This window comes from Merops nubicus, unplaced genomic scaffold, assembly GCF_000691845.1.
Source record: "Merops nubicus isolate BGI_N331 unplaced genomic scaffold, ASM69184v1 scaffold6552, whole genome shotgun sequence".
Lineage (NCBI taxonomy): Eukaryota > Metazoa > Chordata > Aves > Coraciiformes > Meropidae > Merops > Merops nubicus.
In genome coordinates this window covers 28,506-47,221 of record NW_008592772.1, presented here as the reverse complement: position 1 = coordinate 47,221, position 18,716 = coordinate 28,506, and the positions used below count along the sequence as shown (strand labels likewise).

Genomic DNA, 18,716 nt, shown 5'->3' with positions numbered 1-18,716 from the left:
TCCTGCTGAGCACACTAGGAGAGCTAGCACGACTGCTAAGGGTACATCATTTATTGCATGGTAATGCACACAACTCTTAAGCCTTAATATTGTCTGATAATGCAGATCAGTACTTTGGCCAGCATCTAGTCAGGACAGTGGAGCTGTTGAGAGAATCCAGCAGGTGAGGAAAGACAAACTGAGTGCTGATATTCATCATTATGCGGAGAGAAATGTATTTGGAGGAATTTCACCTCTCTTGATTGAGGAAATGCATTAGCTATTAGTCATCAACTTTTGTAACTGGGAAGGGGAAAGGAGTGTGACTCCATTGCTGTTAAATTACCATTACAGCAGAACCAAGTCCAGCTATTTATTCATCCATGTACTTGCAGGCTGCTGCTCATAAATATTCTCCATTAAAAGAATCCCCTAAATGTCTAGATATAAGGTGAAAAGGTAGCTTCTCTTTTTTCTTCTTCTTTTTTTTTTTTTTTTAAATACAGGGTAACTATCCACACTTGTGATGCATCACTTGAAATACAGGGCACTGGGTAGTAATAAAGATTAAAAGTGACAAAGACAGCTGTTTAATGATGTGATATTATTTATCTAAGGCTCAAAGAATCATACACTTCATAACAACAGAAAGAAACACAGGCTCTGTTCTGAGGAGCTCAGAGGCTAACCAAACAACAAAACAATGACGGATGGTATCCAACAAGGACATGAAGGAGGCATTATGCTGTTGAGGCTCTGCTTATCTTCAAGCTCAATACAAGCAGAGGATGAGAGATGTGGTTAACTTTAAAGAAGGAGCACAGAGTAATAGGATTAAGCAGGATAGACCAAGTGTCAAAGCAGGAATATGCATGAGAAGAGGCAAAGAAAAGAGAGTGGGTGATGGAAAGAAAAAGGCAATTGAGTCATGAAACTTGGCTAGACCAGTGGATAAGGAAGTGAGTAGCTGAAGCTTTGGAGGGAATGACGTAGTCACAGAGATAGGCAAGAGCTAGGGTGTTTCTCTTTGGCAAAACAAGAGAAAAGCCCAGGAACAGATGTGGAGAACATCCAGACTTAGCTGTTGCAGCAGCAAAGTGATAAATTTAAGCAACCCACTGCTGAAGAGACCACAAGTTTAGGACAAGAATAGAGAAATACAGCTGTGGCTGAGATAGGAGATGATCTCAGCCACACATTAATGAGAAAGAACAGAAGCAGCAATACTACGCAGCACTAGAGAAAGAAGGACTTAATAACACATGATGAGAACTGTTTTGTGTGCAATACATTCACTTCATAGCCTCCTCGTGGTTCATCGCTTCTGACTCTGACATGCCCTAAATAATAAAATAGAGGCCAAACTACAGATGTGGGAAGAGGCCACTAGTATAAACATAACCTAAGGGCAACAGGCTTTTGAAGCTGTCTGTAAATACACACTTTAGTCTGAAACTAGAGACAGGTAGCCTCTTGCAGTGATCTGTAGTAGAAAAACAGTACGTATCACAGCCTACGTGCCTGAAGTGCTCAAACGTAAAGCCTAGTATAGCCCTATTTCCATAACTTCTAAGACTACTTTTTTGTTCTTCATTAATATATAGCCAGACAGAAGTTTCTTAGGACAGGCTGGAATTAAAATGTTGTGCCTGCTCACATAAATGCACAAAAAGAAACAGTGTAAGTTTTCAAAACTGACTTTAAAACTTTGTTTTCCTTGGAATTGTGAATAGTCTATAGTAGGAAAAGAACCTGGAACAAAATAAAAAGTCTATAAAAAATGACTGGTTAACGGTAACAGATGTGTATCTTTAAAATCAGATTTGATTAGGTAGTTAATATACTATGCACACAAAAAGCTTGCTTTCTAAAACTAAACCCAAACCCTGGTGTTTTACGTAGCTTTACACACTCATTGGCAATCTCATTATCCATTTGTTTCTCTATGGTTTTTAGTCATTCACAACAAAAGCAATACACACAAAATTCACTTAAGGAATTCAGTAATGAATGACAGCTTCTCAACTCAGTCTGGAATTTGTGCAATACAAAAAATGCAACACCAACAGGACAGGCAGCTCCAGAAAACAGGGCCACAGCATGTGAGCCAAGGCTGAAGTTTCAAAAAATTGGTGTGCATTTCAATTTTTAAAACACTGCAGGTGACTGTCTATTATTTATGCACAAATGCTATGACTATAATAATCATTGTGTTCTTGAAAGTGGTGTATAATTATACAGATACAGATTTGAGAAAGCAACTTCATGACTAAGTTCCTTAAAGTTATATTTTAAAGGCTTTTCTTTGACTGTGAAGATCTTTTTGGTGCGCTGCATACTGATTTGAATGAGTACTATGTAACAGCAGGCTATTTTCAGCTTCCAAAAGTACCAGTTCATGGCTTGAGCTATCTGTCAGCAATGTGTAACTGAACAGTCATTTAAGTATGATGCCTTGTTGTCAAAATCATATTATTAATTCCTGTGGATGAATACCACAGCAATTACATCCACAATCCACCAGATCTTTGATCAAGGCAAGCACATGACTGAATAATTTTTATATAGAAACTGACTTGCTTGTTTTTCTTCTCTAATTCTATAACAGACAGTAATTAATTCATCTCAAGCAAGCCTGTCCATCTGTTAGATGCTGAAACACATTTAGGGCCATTCAGAGAGGTAAGAAGGTGATTTTATTAGGTCTGGAAACATTTAAAACTTTCTTGCATGTATTTTAATTCTCATTTGAGCTGAAATGCAATTTCAGATGCAGCTCAGCCAAATACTTGAAATAGCTGGTCTGCAGGCTGTTACTGCAGCACAGACTCTTCAGATGCATTAAAAACAGTAGAAGGGAAAAAGCACAAATAGAACCAGACAGGATAACATACAAGAAATACAACGTATCCATGTGTTACTGGGCTGAAGTAGCAGGATCCTCTTCCTGGAAAATAGAAGTGGTCCTATCTCCTTCTCTTACAACCAGTGTGCCTGAGACCAGGCAGCATAGCAGCAGAAAGTTGTGCAGAAGCTCAAAGAATTCGGACAATATCAGCAACAAGTTGTCTGAGGGAAATCATGATGTGTAAGGGGAAAGCATTCGAGACACAGCAACACCAGGAATGAAGTGGTATTACACAGAATGCTTGACATGGAAAGGAGTGAACTAAGCATTTGTATTATTTATAGCCCAAATCTTCATTGTTTTTTGAAGGAATGGAAGGCGAGGCGTAACAAAGCTCTGCAAGCCAACGTACCTAACCCAATAATGCCCAAGGTCTCCCCTCTGATCCTGGCAGCTCCAGAAGCCACTTCCCGAATCTGCTCGACGCTCTGTACTCTCGTGCCTTCCCGCAGAGCCTGGTGCAGCCAGGTGGTTCGCCTGTACAGGTTCAGGATGTGGCACATGGTAGAATCTGCTGTTTCTTCTACTGAGGCAGCTGGCACATTGCACACTGCAATCCCTGCAAAGAATGGACACAGGATACCAGTTGCCAAATGTTTCTTACTTCTTCCCATTTAACAATAATTCAGGAGTATGATGTTTAAATTTGCAGATATTTCAACACTGTTTTGAAAACACTGTTTCTGACCATAATGGAGACAGAACACTTGACATAATAGTTGATAAACATGTGTAAACTTTTTTTTTTTTTTTGACTGTTTGCAAACTAAGGCAAAGAGTAAACAGACAGTGAAAACACAGAAGTAAAGCAGAGAAGATGTCAGGTAGTTTAGAACACAAGTTGAGGTCTTTATAATCATTTTACATGCACATTGTGCTTGGTGTTTTGAGCAGCAAAGAGAAATCTGCCCTTCTCTCAACAGTGTGGTTAATGATCATTGTTTAGATTTAATTGCATAGAGTTAGTTTTCCATCACTTACACATATACACTCCCAAAAGTTGTTTAAACAAGTTATAAAAAAGATAAAATAATTTATAATGACAGCAACTCTTACAAAGTCCTCGCAGGATGACTATTATTATTTCCAGTTCACATGTTACCATGACACAGGGAGGGACAATTTTTTTTCATGCTGCACATGGATTTGTAGAACTATGGCAGACAGAATCCAAAGAACATCCTGGTCCCTCAAATTAAAGAGATAACCCATCAAATTGTCAATAAGGAAATAGAAAATCTGCTTCTGCATGGCATGTAAAGATAACAGAAAATTAAGTCCATGTTCCTAGTAGCTGAAAAGTCACTAGGTGAAAAAGAATGTAACATCAAGCAGCTGAAAAGACCATTGGGAGGTTTCGTTGTGGAAGATGGATTGATTCAAGACTCACAATAATTCCTTTTTTTACTTCAGAAAATGGATCAGGCAACAAGTGACTGTAATTGCACGTGAGTTACACCATTCTGCTTTCTACCTTCTAGTACTCAACATACAGCAGTTAAGTAAAATGTTCACTTGAGAAAGTTTGTGTCCTTCTTGACATGTCTCTATTCATCCTTTCTGTTTACTGCATGTTTTTTCTCTAATCATCAGCTCCCACAAATGTTTGCCTCTCAGTTCTGCTGACTGAGATCACAAACAGTACACAGTGTAATTTCACAGTGAAGAAAAAATTGTATCCTAAAAAACACCCTAATAGTGTTTTCCCTGTCTAGTTTTTCGGGTTTTTACATAAATAAATATTCAGTGAGCCCTCAGCTAATGCCAGTCTATCTTATGAAGCAAGGAGGAAAAACATGCTCTTCAGTACTAGTAATAACAATAATCTGAAAAATAATAGGCTCATACCATATTTGTCCATGTTTTACATTCAAGTGCCTTCATTCTGCTGCACTTTACATTTTTACAGCTTTCTTTAGATCAGTAAAAAACAACTTAAGCAACCTGCAGAACTATTTTTCTCTCCTCTGCTCTGGAGATAGTGTCTGCTGAGTCACTGCTCTTAGATTTATAAAACCATAAAAAACAGGATTATTTGCTGGAATATTAATCTTGGCATCCTGCCAGCATCAACGGTACAATGAAACTCATCATTTTTAAAATGGAAAAAAAGCACAACTGGGAGAAAAAGGACACGACTGAAAGATAACAAGCCTTTAAGTGCATCACACTCAACTGCTGCATTTGTTTATACCCAGAATCTTTTATCATGGAGCAAAAATGCAGGTTTTATTTGGCAAAACAGATTTAATAAGCATGTCTCCTGATGGCTGGCATAAACAAAGTAATGGTTTAAAAAGAACTTTAATAGTTATATTATATATTTGGGAACAGAAATAAGGATTTTAACTCACCTTATACCTTCCCCCTAATAGGTTTCCTTAAGAAATATGGGGGGAAAAAATCCAGGAATTTATCTCCTAAACATCATTAATTTCTTTTTCCCTATTTCCTCCAAACTTAAACCAGCTAATTTCAAAAGGCAGAGACAGCTGACCCACAAAAAACAGTAGGTGAGTATAAAAAGAAAAGAGATATTTCACATAGAAAAGAGAGCTCCCTCTCATCTCACATCCATCACTTCTGTACTCCCTTCCCCTTCTCCTTTTCCCACCACTTCCAGTGATCTTGTGCACAGGTTCAATGCTGAAACTGCAGGAGCCAACAGGCATCACCACAACTCCTGCATCACTTCGTCCAGCCATGCCCACAAATTGTACACCTTATCAAGTCAATAATGATAAAGTGGACAGGAAGTAGACCAGATCTTGATAATTTTATCCAAGGAACGTTTGTTTCCAGGCATTTTAAGTAGAGTAGAAGCGTTAATATGAGAACAATACTTAATAGGAAAAGCTGGTAATAACTCCACAAGCCCTTTTTTTGAAAAATATCTCCAAAAGTTACTACAGAAGTTGAAGAGTATGTCAGACTTTATGGTCTAAGCCTACACTACATTTGAAGAGTGAATTAAAGCTTTTTACAAAGTGCAATTTACTCGCATATCACCTCCTTGAGATGTTTTTTGTTTGTACTAGTTTAACAAAGAGAAAGTCATTTGTCCCAGCAGTGGCAAGCTAGTATTTAAATCCAACCATTTCGCCCCAACTGTGAAAATCAGAGATTTGACACCATAAACCTTCCAGCATTTATTTGCTTTCAACAAAGTGGACAACTGTACTTTGTAAATACTGGAATGCACAAGTGGGATAGATCCCAACTCTATAACTCAGCCCAATGACACCATAGGAACTGAATGATTAGGAATGTGGCCATTTAGCATTTCACAGGAATAAAAATTTCCCAAATCTGCTGTACTCTAGCTTGAATAATGATGTGGAAGCATTCAAATTATGAACTTGGGTTACAACCCAGAATGGAGACTTGCAGAAACAGCTAACAAACCCACAAAGATTTTCCTCTTACCAGGGATTCTCTGCAGAAATCGGACGCCTGACTGGTCGAGGCCTTTGACCTGTACCTAGGTTTTGGCTTTTCATTTAGGATTTTACCCCATGCCAACCTCTACATATATATGTTTTCTGGGGCTCACAACACACGCTCCTAACTGTGGCACTAGTTACACTATGTAAGAACACAGCCTCGTGTGCTTTCAGACCTGACCTGTTCCTTATAGAAACTCACACAGAAGCTGTTAACCTCTGCCTGCTGTGTAAACCACACTGCCTTTAGAAACAGGTGATTATTTTACTATCATCTACTGATAAACGCAGCATATTACACCTCCTCACTACATCAGTGAGGTTATTATTAGGACTGAGAACTGTCACATTGAAATAAATGTTTCTAAGGCCTTGCCAGAGCATAATGGAATAACACAGGTGGTCACCTCAGTCTTAGAAAAGAAACTAAGAAAATGTACACATTTGTTCTGAGTGGTAGTTTGACCTGTAGATTACAGGTAAGAGATAGTTTATCCTAAAGTAAGAAAAGTCCAAATCAGATTGCTGCTTTTTTACAGTGGAACACTCACCGTCATCTCTTCATAGTTCCAGTCTATGACTTTATTCTGAAGCAGCAACAACTGATTGGCCTATAAAATCGGTATTTCTATTTTATGGAGTGGTTTAGTACTAAATCTCATGCATCATAAATAAGTCTCAGACAGTTGATAATGATCTCATTTTTTATTCAAACAGAAGTAGTATGCCATGCTGATGGAATTATATTTTGTGATTGGATTACAGCAGTAGTAGTTAAAATATACAATTGGGGTAAAAAAAGAAAGAGATGAAAAATTACGGCCTCACTCCTCGGGTTTATACTGAACAGGCAGATTGCTGTCATGTCACAAAGCTGTTAATATTATCATTTAATTAACTAATGCTGGTATCTCCATAATGATTTTTAAACACTTTGATGAGAAAATTATACAGTTATATACTATGTTAGTATAAATTATACAGAAAGCATTAATGCAAAGACTTAGATTACATCAGATTTCTGGAGGCAAGTATAAGATGCAAAAGAATGTCTTTAATAGTCATACCTAAATCTCCGGCAGATTTGATGTCAATATTATCAAAACCACTGCCAATTCGGACAATTATTCGAAGTGCTTTAAATTTCTCCAGGTCTTCTCGTGTTAAAGTGATAGTGTGATACATCAGTGCACCCACTGCTTCATTTAGTACCTATAAATAAAATGGAAGAAAAAAATACTTATTTTTTTTTTTCTTTCATAGGCTGCCACCTTAATCACATACACATACTTCCAGGTATAAAATGCTTGTAAAAGCATTAAATCCATGTCTTTTGTTTTAAAAGTTATTTCTCCAAATAACTTCCAGCCTATTGTTAGTCTGTTTCATCTGATGTATCCATCTACCATGATGAGATTAGCTTTAGGAGAACTAGGTGATGTGTTGTGTTCTTATTGAGAGGGAAAACTCTTCTCATTTCACAGGAGATGCTCTGCAGTATCAAACTCTCAGTACAAGTGTCACCAGACTGCATCTGCACATGCAGATGAAACGTAAGTAAAAGCACTCACTTTAAACAGTAAGTATTTTTATGCTTAGGCAGCTGACATTCAGTTTTGAATGGAGTCACAGAGGAATATCTCTTTACCAGACACGCAGTGGTACAGCCATTCACTGCGCTATTAAACCACTTGATACCTGAATAGAAAACATTCAGTAATCATTACAAAACCCTTAGACAAAGGGACTGAAATCTGTCAATTCATACATAAGAAGAACGTGTCTGTCCCTTAGTTTACTGATAGTGCGACTAAGCTCTCACTGCTGGAAAACTGGATGTCACATAAATTGGTATAACTGAGGTGTCAAAACAGACATGATCCAGAAAAAACAGCACCTTTAAGAAATTGTACTAAAGCAAAAATGTTGCAACAGAAAAAAAAATACACAAACTTGTCAGAGAGATCAAGCCAAAGAAGTGAAAATAAATTGACAGGTTCTGAAATCTCTGAACATCTTCCAATTTGCATTAGAGTGCATTCAACCTACTCAAGAAAGGCTGAGAGGAAGAGGTGTGGAGAAGACAGCCTAGCACACCATGCCCACTAGTTTCAAATTCTGCTACCAAAAAACCAGTGACACTTCACCCCACACAGCTGATACAGGTTTATTGCCCAGAAAGCAGAAACGATTTTCTTTTCTTTATATGCAAGTCAGACCATTTCACTTCTTCAAAACACTTCTCTGTGCTTCCACCTTCAGTGCACTACCTAACACCCTCATCATTCTACAGGATACAAAACATGCACAAATCATTCCAACCTGGGAGGCAGCTGTAATGACTTCAAGAGCTTCCTATGACGCACTTCACAAGAAGTACTGCAGAGGCTGTAAATTTCTTACTCAATAGATTTTTGGGTACTTATACAGATTCTGTCATCTGCATTATTTCTGCTCATATGAGCATTTTCTAAGGTACTGCAGGACCAGGAACAATAATCAACATCAACATAAATAGTTTAAAAATAATACTGCAGCAAAACACAATTTGCACAAAGAGGATTACAACTGCTGGAAACCAAGACCCACAGCAGAATTAAAATTAAAATACACAAATAAAAAATTTAAAAGAAAATTAAACCAAACCCCATGAAAAAGGAAAGAAAACTGGTTCTTACTGAATATTTCAAAAAATTATTTATGCTTTTCCAACACGTTTCTGGATTCATAGCACCAATTCTAAGTCAGATAAAGACCAGAATCCTTTAAGCAGAATTTGGACTTACTTGTAAGAGTTAAGAACTACAAAAAAAATAAAATTAGAAATTATACATCCTTAAAGAATGCAGCTACAACATAATTCAAAGAACAGCTGTAGGCACTGATCTTATAAATGATTATACACAGAAAACTCCTTGATTCTAATGGTACAAACAAGTCCTTTGGAGATTACATCTAGCAGTCACCAATCTGAAAGACTGCACTCATCAGAACGTGTTTCCTTGAGCTGTTACATAGGGTTAAAACCAACATTTCATTAGTTTTGCTTCTACAGTGACATTACAGTTGGTACAGACCAAATCAAAGCCCATGCCTGGGGCAGTCTACACAAAAAATAGTCCCTCTAATAACCTAAGTTCCCACCTAGAATGCCCTTAGGGTTTTTTTTGTCCCATTAATTCCTAAAAGAAAATTGTTCCAGAATCTCACAGCTTTAACAATATGGAAATTTCTTCTAATTTCCAGCCTAAATTTATTCACAGCCCAGCCTGTAACCATTTGTTCTGGTGCCAGCATTGGTCAACTGCACCTCCTCATCTTGGAGTTTACAATTCAAATGCATTTATAGACAATGATCATATCCCATCTCAGCATTTGTTTGGCTACACTTTGCAAGCCTAGACCTAGTCATGTCCAGGATGATGCCCTTCTATCCCCCAATCAAGTCTTAAAGCTTCTCTACCGTGCTCATACGAGTCTAATCTCAGCTTTCTGTGGGGGATCACAACTGTACCCTGAGTGCTGCTGGAGGTGTCCCTCTGTACTGTGTTACACCAGCACCAGCAGTGTGAACAGCTGCGTATGTGCTGGAAACCCCTCCCAATGAAGTCTCACTTGCTGAGGGATGTTTCTGCACGGCGACTGTCACACTGCGCCAACACATCAACCTCAATCTTCTCCCTGAAGCATGTGTTTCTGCCACACCCCCCAATTTATAGCACAACTTCTTTCTCCAAGGCACGGTGCTTGTTTCTTCAAGCCTCAAGGTCCCCAAGCTGTTAACTGATATGCTGGTTCTCTCCAATTAGTACATCCTCCACTCTGTGTTGTATCACATACACTTCCTCCTGCCCCTCCAAGTTTGCTCTTAGATGGCTGTGGTGCAAGAGAAGACATCCTCTGTGTAGCTGTCCGAACACCAAAAGTTGAAGGAGTTTACACCTTATGAGGACCAGCTTAGGGCTCTCATCTGACAGCCAGACCCTCCCTCTCCCAGACTGGAAAAAGCCAACGGTGTGTCTTCTGTTTGCAGAGAGCTGCCACTACTTTAAGGACTGCATTAAACAGGGGGGGAAAAAAAGACAGCTGAAGTGGCTCAGACATTTGTGTTTTCAAATCACAATGTTTCATTTAGGAAGCAGCTTTTCACTTCATAATCATGCATATTTTATTAACTCAGCCAGTTAAGACTGTAATTTGGACTCTTAACAGTGCTGGTCTGGACCCATTACACTGCATTTTTGGGCCCATCGAGGTTATGGTTTGGCACTAGGAGGAGACAGAAAAGTATTGGGAAGCTTGGGAATGTATTCAATAAAAGGAAAAATATTTCTCAGCTATGGCTTAATGCTGACACTAGCCATTTCCACAGGCAGTTATTTACCCATCATATGGGATATGGAACAAATGGATACAAATGAAAAATATTTTAAAATTTTCTTTTTAGTGTTTCAGCCTCTTCTAAGATTATGCATCAGTTAGCAAGGAAATACACGGCCAAAAATGTAATATTCTGTGACTGTGCATTATTTCACATCAATTTGGCAGTTATGTACTGCTCTTTGCAATCGGCCATGTGATTGAAGTATACCAAAAAGGCAGAAAATAACAGCAGAAAATCTGAAGTTAGAAACATTCATCATTGATGAATGTTAATAATGCCAATTCTAGATTAAAAAAAAATTAACACTGAAAGTTCCTGTATTTTGTTATTATTGGTATAAATGTTATTCTCAGTCATTGCATATGCTAAATGAACACAAGGCAATGCAACCAGCTTGTCAATGAGTAAAATCAAGCTAAATGCGAGCGAAACACATGAAACTGAAACCAGTATAAATATGAACAGTTCTGGAAAACGAAATAATCTTCAGAAAAAAATAACCGTACACAGGAGTAATTTACTGATCACTTACAGAAGCACACCCTGTGGTGGATGCATGAGCAAAACAGAGAGTATATGTGGGTTTTTTCATCATATTCCATAATGAACTTGTTTGATAAAACATTCACCAAGTTCTAAAACAATTTTATTACAAAGGTATCACCTCATCTCAATTTGAGATAAAATACTTAACAAGCAGGCTAGAAATTTCACATCAGCCCAAGCACGGGACAAAGCTCTTTCATGGACTCCTGTCAGGAAAGCCAATGGGCAAGTTGTGGTAAGAGGATAAGCAGAATTAGCCGTGTACCTTCAACAACCATTCCAGCTTTCATCAGACTACAGCTGTGCTTTTTGGGAAGAAAGGATCTGAGATAAAAGTTGAAACATGGGACATGAGTTGGTTTCTGTTACTGTAGCCTAGCTGCATAACTTCTATGTCTTCAGAGTCACAGGTGAAGCTACAGCACACTGCACATTGAAAGCCTTTTTCAAACCCTCTTCAATGAGTTGACATCCTTTCCAATCACAACTCTCACACAAGACCTTCTGCTGTTGTTTAACCTCAAAATGACTACTCTGCTCTCACAAAATTCCAACTCTCCAAAGCTCTTAGAGAATGGACGACACTGTAGTAAGAGACATTTTATTTCACAGAATTTATCAAATCTCAAATAGTGAATATTGAAATCCTTTTGAAACATTTTCCTGTCTATTTTTTTAATCTATTTCAGCACCAGGCTGTTTTAGCCATCATGTCAAACATCGCATAGTAGCCACTGCAACACACATGCTTCATTTCTGGGGAAGAACTCTTAGCATCTTGCCTATTTTTACAAAAAACGCATAAAAATATCATAACATGCTAAGAATAGAACAATGAGGCTTCCTTTTCTTTGGTCATCTAAAGATGACTGTAAGATTTTACTATGAGAGACTTATCTCAAAGGCTTGTGGATCAAATCTAGAGTATTGAAACATAACACGGTATGGACAATGCCAAGCTACTTCAAGGCAGAGACAGAATGTATTTATAGATTACATATTGAATATGACAATATATTATCACAATTTTTAAAAAGGTATCTAGAAAACCATACCAGGAAGTCCTGTATTTCATCTAGATCCAGAAACTACAAGGTATTGCACTTCCTGGACTTGGAGGTCAACATGTCATCTCCAAAAAAGTATGTTCTAGTGTCACCATATTTGAGATATTTTGCACATTTGGGTGGAAAACAGGTACTTCAGCTAAACCAAGTAGGCTTTGCTTTATTTGACTTGCAAAAAGCAGCTGCACATCAAATTTGTAATCAACAGTCTACTACAAGGGAAGGCTGCAGCAGACCTGTAGCTGCTCTCAAAGCATCACTACAAAGTGGCCATGTGAAACCAATGCTATTAAAACGAAAAAGAAAAGCCAGTGTGCTCAAATGGTATTTAGGTCTCCAAAACTCTGCTAGTCTGTGCTGGTTTTTACAAGTGTTTTTTTGTAAATGTTTTACACAAACATAAACAAAACATACTTCCAGGCTCCTGAAAATACCCTCTCTAAAAGCCTATATATCCACACATCGTATCAACTACATGCATATATACACATGACATATATGATCGTGTATTTCTAAGTATTTAAAAAAATATAATATTGAAAAATATATGTACACACACAAACACACACCCAGCTATATAGGTAACCTGCACAGCCTACAGCAAACCTTCTAAAAAATATACTGATGCCAGTCTTTCAAACTCAGGATTTACTGACAATTTTGTGCAGTTTAATGACAGAAGTCAATCTGAGAATACACTCTGAAAACACTTCTACTAAATAAAAGGCTTTACTTAAAAGCCTTTAACAGTAGTTCTGTGTGTGAATTCATACGTTCTATTGTGTGCCATTATCAGCTCAAGTGTATCAGATGCTATGATGGATTGACCATCTATACCAAAGGACCATTATGTCATGAAAGTCACTGATGACAATGCATCAACCCACACAACTTGTCTCAAAAAAAAAACGTTAATCATCAGCAATTTGCAAGCCCCAAGGAGCCTTAGCAAAATCTGGTAATGGGAAATAAAAAAAAAACAAAACCAAAAAAAAAAAGAAAAAAAAGACAAAAAAAAAAACCACACACACCCCCCAAAAGCTAGCTGATGATCAGCTCTGTTAGACTCACATTTTTTCTGTAAGACTGACACATGCTGCTTGCTGGGTGAGGCAGCCCTTCCATGCTGCTCTGTGAGGGTATCAGTTCAGAGGAGACACGGGCAGCCTGCCCCTTCCTGCACCGCTGCACTTGGCCTCTAATACTGCCACTGGCAAGTCTGACACGTGTTGGTAGAAAGGTCACCAAATACAAACACAGATTTTGTAAACATACAGCTATCACAGTCAGGATGTAAACTACTTTGTTGCATAATGACGTGTAATTAAAATTTTTAGGATCTTCTTTTGTTAACTTTTTTCAAAGTCTTTCCTAAGGAATCTGATCCCAGGCTCATTCGGTTTCAGTAACACACAATGGTTTGGATTAGCTTAGAGGTGACATTTCTTCCCAAGGATACAAAACTGTTCAGAAGAAAGCAGCTTCCTTTCAATCTGTATTCTTTCAGAATTTAATTTTGATAGAAAACTAAAATGCTGCAATTGCATCACAAATATAAACAGTGCTGATGCTACAAATACAAGATTGCAGCCTTACTGCTAAACAAAGAAGCTGAAGCTGGAAAAATTATCTTAATCATTGATATAACTGGACTAAATCAAAGACTCAGCTGAACTCAGCTGAAGCACCATACTTCATTTGTTTGTATCAGTTTCAAAACATTTGTTCCATTATGAAAACTCTTCAGCTCTTCTTTGAAGCAGTCTTAGATAAAACTGTAACGGAATGGTTTCTACATTTAATTCCTATGTAAAAGTGCAATTGAAAAATTTCAAGTCCTACACCACTGAATATGAAGTTCAGCTTTTAATTTTTTGTCGCTTAAAAAAAAATAATTTGGGTTTGCAAAGTTCACTATTTTCTCTCTGCCTGGTTATGACACCTACTACCAGATCCTGCATATTACATTTACGTTTAGCCCTCTGGAGCTGCACAGTGCACTGTATGTTACAGAAAATACAGCTCAAGTCAGGAAGCCCAAGGAATAGACTCTGAACTCCAAAAATCTTAAGCAACGCAAAGACCTCAAAGGTGTGCTTGAGCCTGTGATGCCTTTGAAGGTACAGAAGTGGAAAGAAGGAAGAATACTGCAGAAATCACAAGTGCTGGGTAGGCTGCCAAGGATCTAGGAAAAACAGTAAACCATGAATGGTACTCAAAGGAAAAGGGATTAGGGAAAAAAGAGGGAGAGAGATGACAGAAGATGAGACACTGAAAAAAGCAGGTCGACCTGGAATGAGGACAGAAGCAAGCTAATTATTTTTGATTTTTATTTTTTGTGGTTTTGGCAGAACAAACCAAAACATCACGTACGTTTGGAGGCAGTCTGAGATGTTTGCTGAAAAGACCAATTTACACATGATTAACTGTAAAATAAAAACAATTTAAACACATTAACTCCTATCGACAGTAACGCCGTCTCTGCTAAGAACGAAATCTAACCAACAAAAATCTACCTAAATGTACTAAAAATCTGCTACCCTAGTAAATTCAGTATCTGTTCTTAAAAACAAATAATAAATGAAAGAAAAACTAAATTTCACCTTCTTTCAGCAAGCTCTTCTCAATACTAAATTTTTTCCTGATTTTTCAGTCTTCTCTTCTTTCACAATGGGGAACAGTCTTTTGCAAATTAACATCAATAACAAAAATCTGTATGTTAATTAACAGGGCAGCATCACTTAGTAGAGCTAGGAATGTGCATTCATAAATACAGGAACATTTTAGATACCACTTTAAATACACAAGTTCTACAAACCTTTCTTGAAAACAGTTTTATATTTAGTAGAGTACCATCGCCAAATAAGGTGTTACACAAGCAGAACTAAAGCACAGATATTTCTCTACTGTAACTCTAAAGATGTGAGGAAAATAGCCATTTTTCACTGAAGAACAGTGAACACTTTTTAAACGGAAGTGAACACTGCTCAACACTTCATAAAGCCGATCTCTTAAGTCTAAAGTAATACAACAATATGATAATGACTTAGGGTTTGTGATTTTTGTTGCAGAAATTTATTACCTGGCAGAGCAGTGGTTACTTTGCAAACCCAAACACTTTTAAGCCTGCACCACTCTTCAGCCTAACAAAAAAATCTTATTATGGCAGTGTACTGGTAGCTAATGAAAATACACTTTCCAGCTATATTACTGAGCTCACTTAAGAATGAATTATTTTGGTATAATAAAAAGGAAAGGATGCAAACATTAGTATAAAATACAAGCACTCCTGTGAAGATTAACAACAGACTACCTGTGTTACTCAGTTGTTTAAATGCTTTTCCGAAGCTATAGTCTGAGATACACTGACTTTCAGTCTCAAGATGTGAAAAGTTCATTTACTACACCCCACTGATAACAGAAAGTATTGAGTGTTTCTATAGCAAGGCACTCATGTCACACAGGAATTCCCCAGGCTTGATGCATCAGAAGTAACTGATTTCAGTAAGCAAAGCATAAAACTGTACAGATGGTGCAGTTGTCAATGTTCACCTAAAGAGTGGACTGCTATTATTTGCTAAAAAAAGGTGAAACAGCATTCACATTACTTATTCTCCACATATTACTTAGTCCTCATAAATGGAATCCAGATATTGCACATACTGAACTTCTGACAGTGGTGCAAGACAGGAAAACATTAAGAGAAAAGCAACTTTTCAACATGATTTAAAAGAAATACGAAGAAATAAGGCACTCTATCACATTTTAATTTTCAATATCTAAAAAGATAAAATGAAATTCACAGAAAAAAGCTTGGGTTGACTATTCCCCTAAATAAAAAAGCATTATACTTAATTATTAAAAATATTATACTTAGATTATTGTCTCTGATCCTTGTAAATTAAGCTTTTTTAATTAAAAAACAAAACACCACACCAAACCCCAGTATCCATTTCTATGCATCTGAAATTACCAATGGAGGCAGAAAGCTTTTCACTTCCTTGCATTTGTTTCCAGGTTAGTTTTAGGTTCTCATTCACTGCCACAATACTGAATAGTTTCACTTGTATGTTTGGCAAAAACCCCACACGTCTTTTTCAACAGAGGTTAAAAAGAGGGTTGAAATTAGCATTAGGTATTGGTAAAACCTTACTGTTTCAAGATAAAAGATCACAAGAACACAGGAGTTCAGGTTTTCTGTTGATGCAATCCCACTGTCCATCCACTTTACAGATGGTCTTCTATATGACAGTATAAACATATTAAAAAAAGACATGGAACCAGAACCATAACATTGCCTACTATGAATATAGCTTATAATTCAAGAATCATCTAAACAGAGTAGTTTAAACAATCCTGTGAGAAACAACTAATGAACTGAAAATTAGATTAGAATTTTATTGTATCTAAAATCCAGCTGCACAAAGCAAGGTAACAGTGTTAAGCCAGTACTATGTGACAGAAAACAACCATGAATATCATTCTTGACCAGAGTTCTGACAACAGCCTATTTCGGGGGGGGGAGAAGGGGGTTGTCACTAGGAAAATGCTATGAAATAGAGTACAGAAAAGGAGATTTATTCAGCTGGTAACAGAAGTGAAGTTAGTATTTGGTATTGTTTTCAAGAAGATGACTTTGTAAGAAAGTCATCAAAGAAAAGATTAAATCTTTCATCATATGCAGAGACTTTAAAATGTTTAACAATGCTATATATTACAAGAACATGAAAAGTAAATAAACAATTATACCAGTTATGAATTCAAAACAGTGAAAAGCTTCTGAAAACCTGTCACAAACCCAAAAGCTGCTGTAATTAGTGTAGGACAAGTCGAACAAGGTAACTGTAGAAAAACAAGAATGCTGGTGCAGCTTGGTTCAGCTGACACAACTCCTGAACACCTGAATCACACTCAGCAGCACCACACACACAGAAGTGGATACAGACACTTACCTAACAAGCCTTTCAGTTAACACTTGGATCTGTACTTGTCTATCAAGGATCTTTGCTGGAGAAGAAAAATTCCCACGGAAGAGCCTCCTGATTGCCCTCCTCTGCACTTGGCTCCTCCTCTGCTGTCATATTCATTTCAGTTTTTTCCTCCACAGAAGCTGTAAAGCCTGATTTCATCATTTATCAGGTGAAGGACTATTTGTCATTTGAGGCTTACTCTGCTAGCCAACAACTTCACCACGATTAATTTTACCTCTACAGAAATACAGATGTAAAAAGCTTCTGCTGCTGTCTAGAGAGGAGCAAGGAATTGGGGTAGACATGAGGCCCTCATGATGACAAAAGTCTCTGAAGAGAAAAATGCCGGTGTACAGGCCAGCTGTGTCCCTTAGCTATCACCACAAAAAATGGGCATCTAAGAAAATAAAAAACCTTCAACAGGAGCTGTTCCACAGCTCCCAAACCACCAGGAAGGGTGTGAACTTCTGGAATAACATACAGTTAGAATTCCTTTTCTATATACATTTTGGGTCAGCATGTGTTGTGAAACTCTCCCGCAATGTCAATTTTCAGTGCACAAGGCCTCCTAACCCAATTTGCATGATTCCCTGGCTAAGCATACAAGTTTGAAAGTTCCTCACAAGGCCAATCCAATACTGAGATTTGGCTTTCCAGCTGAAGGCTGTGCAACAGCATTTCCAAGAAGCATTTCAAAATAGCACAATATTGTCATTTTCCCAGAGGTAAATCTCTCCATGAATCTAATTCAGTAGGTAAGCAAATAGACAACATTCAGGCAGGCACCCTACACAAACACACACTTCAACATAAACATTTTCATCTTTGTTTCATCATCATGTTTCATCACTTGTTAGAAACTATCAGTCACTTACTCAGGTAATTAACCATTCACTAGAATGCAACAGCTAAACACATGGTCATAGCTAACACACTATAATCATGAAAATATTTGTTTTCTAAAACACTTCAGTTATATCTCTAAATATTACCTTTTCGTGGATTTCTTGTGTAGACTGAGCATCACAAAATGCCACTGTGGCTACATCCTTCAGAATAGGCATTTCTACTGTACAGTCCCTGCCATCCAGCAGCGCTACCAAGGGGCGTGGGTGCATGGGCCCATTCATGATCGGAGGTCGAATGCCTGAGGAGAAACAGAGAAGACTTGTTATTCAAGCCACACAAATGTAACAAAAACAATAGGTTACAGTTATCCTGTTTATTTTGATGGCACAAAAAGATCTCAAGGACTGAAGCTAGTTAAACAGGAATGAGTTTATAGTCGGTAATCAAACAATCACAGAAGACTTAAGGACAAAATGCCATGGAGATTCAGGAGGCTGAACAATGGAAGATGGATAAAACCACCATGGGGATACTACATTTGCTTTTTGAAAATACATCCTCACTGCACTA

The 18,716-nt window shown here is 37.6% G+C and overlaps 1 protein-coding gene across 2 annotated transcripts in view; it reads right to left on the bottom strand.

Annotated features, from left to right (window-relative positions):
- Nucleotides 1–18,440, bottom strand: part of LOC103768111 (C-terminal-binding protein 1) — a 36,693-nt gene extending 18,253 nt beyond the window's left edge. For both annotated transcript variants that reach the window (XM_008935243.1, XM_008935244.1), the window contains exons 1-3: nt 18,290–18,440; nt 7,398–7,542; nt 3,240–3,446 (exon numbers count right to left, since the gene is read on the bottom strand). In XM_008935243.1, coding sequence (XP_008933491.1) covers nt 3,240–3,446; nt 7,398–7,542; nt 18,290–18,427 — 490 coding nt within the window. In that variant the 5' untranslated portion in view covers nt 18,428–18,440. The remainder of the gene's footprint in view (nt 1–3,239; nt 3,447–7,397; nt 7,543–18,289) is intronic.
- Between the last annotated feature and the right edge of the window lie 276 nt (nt 18,441–18,716).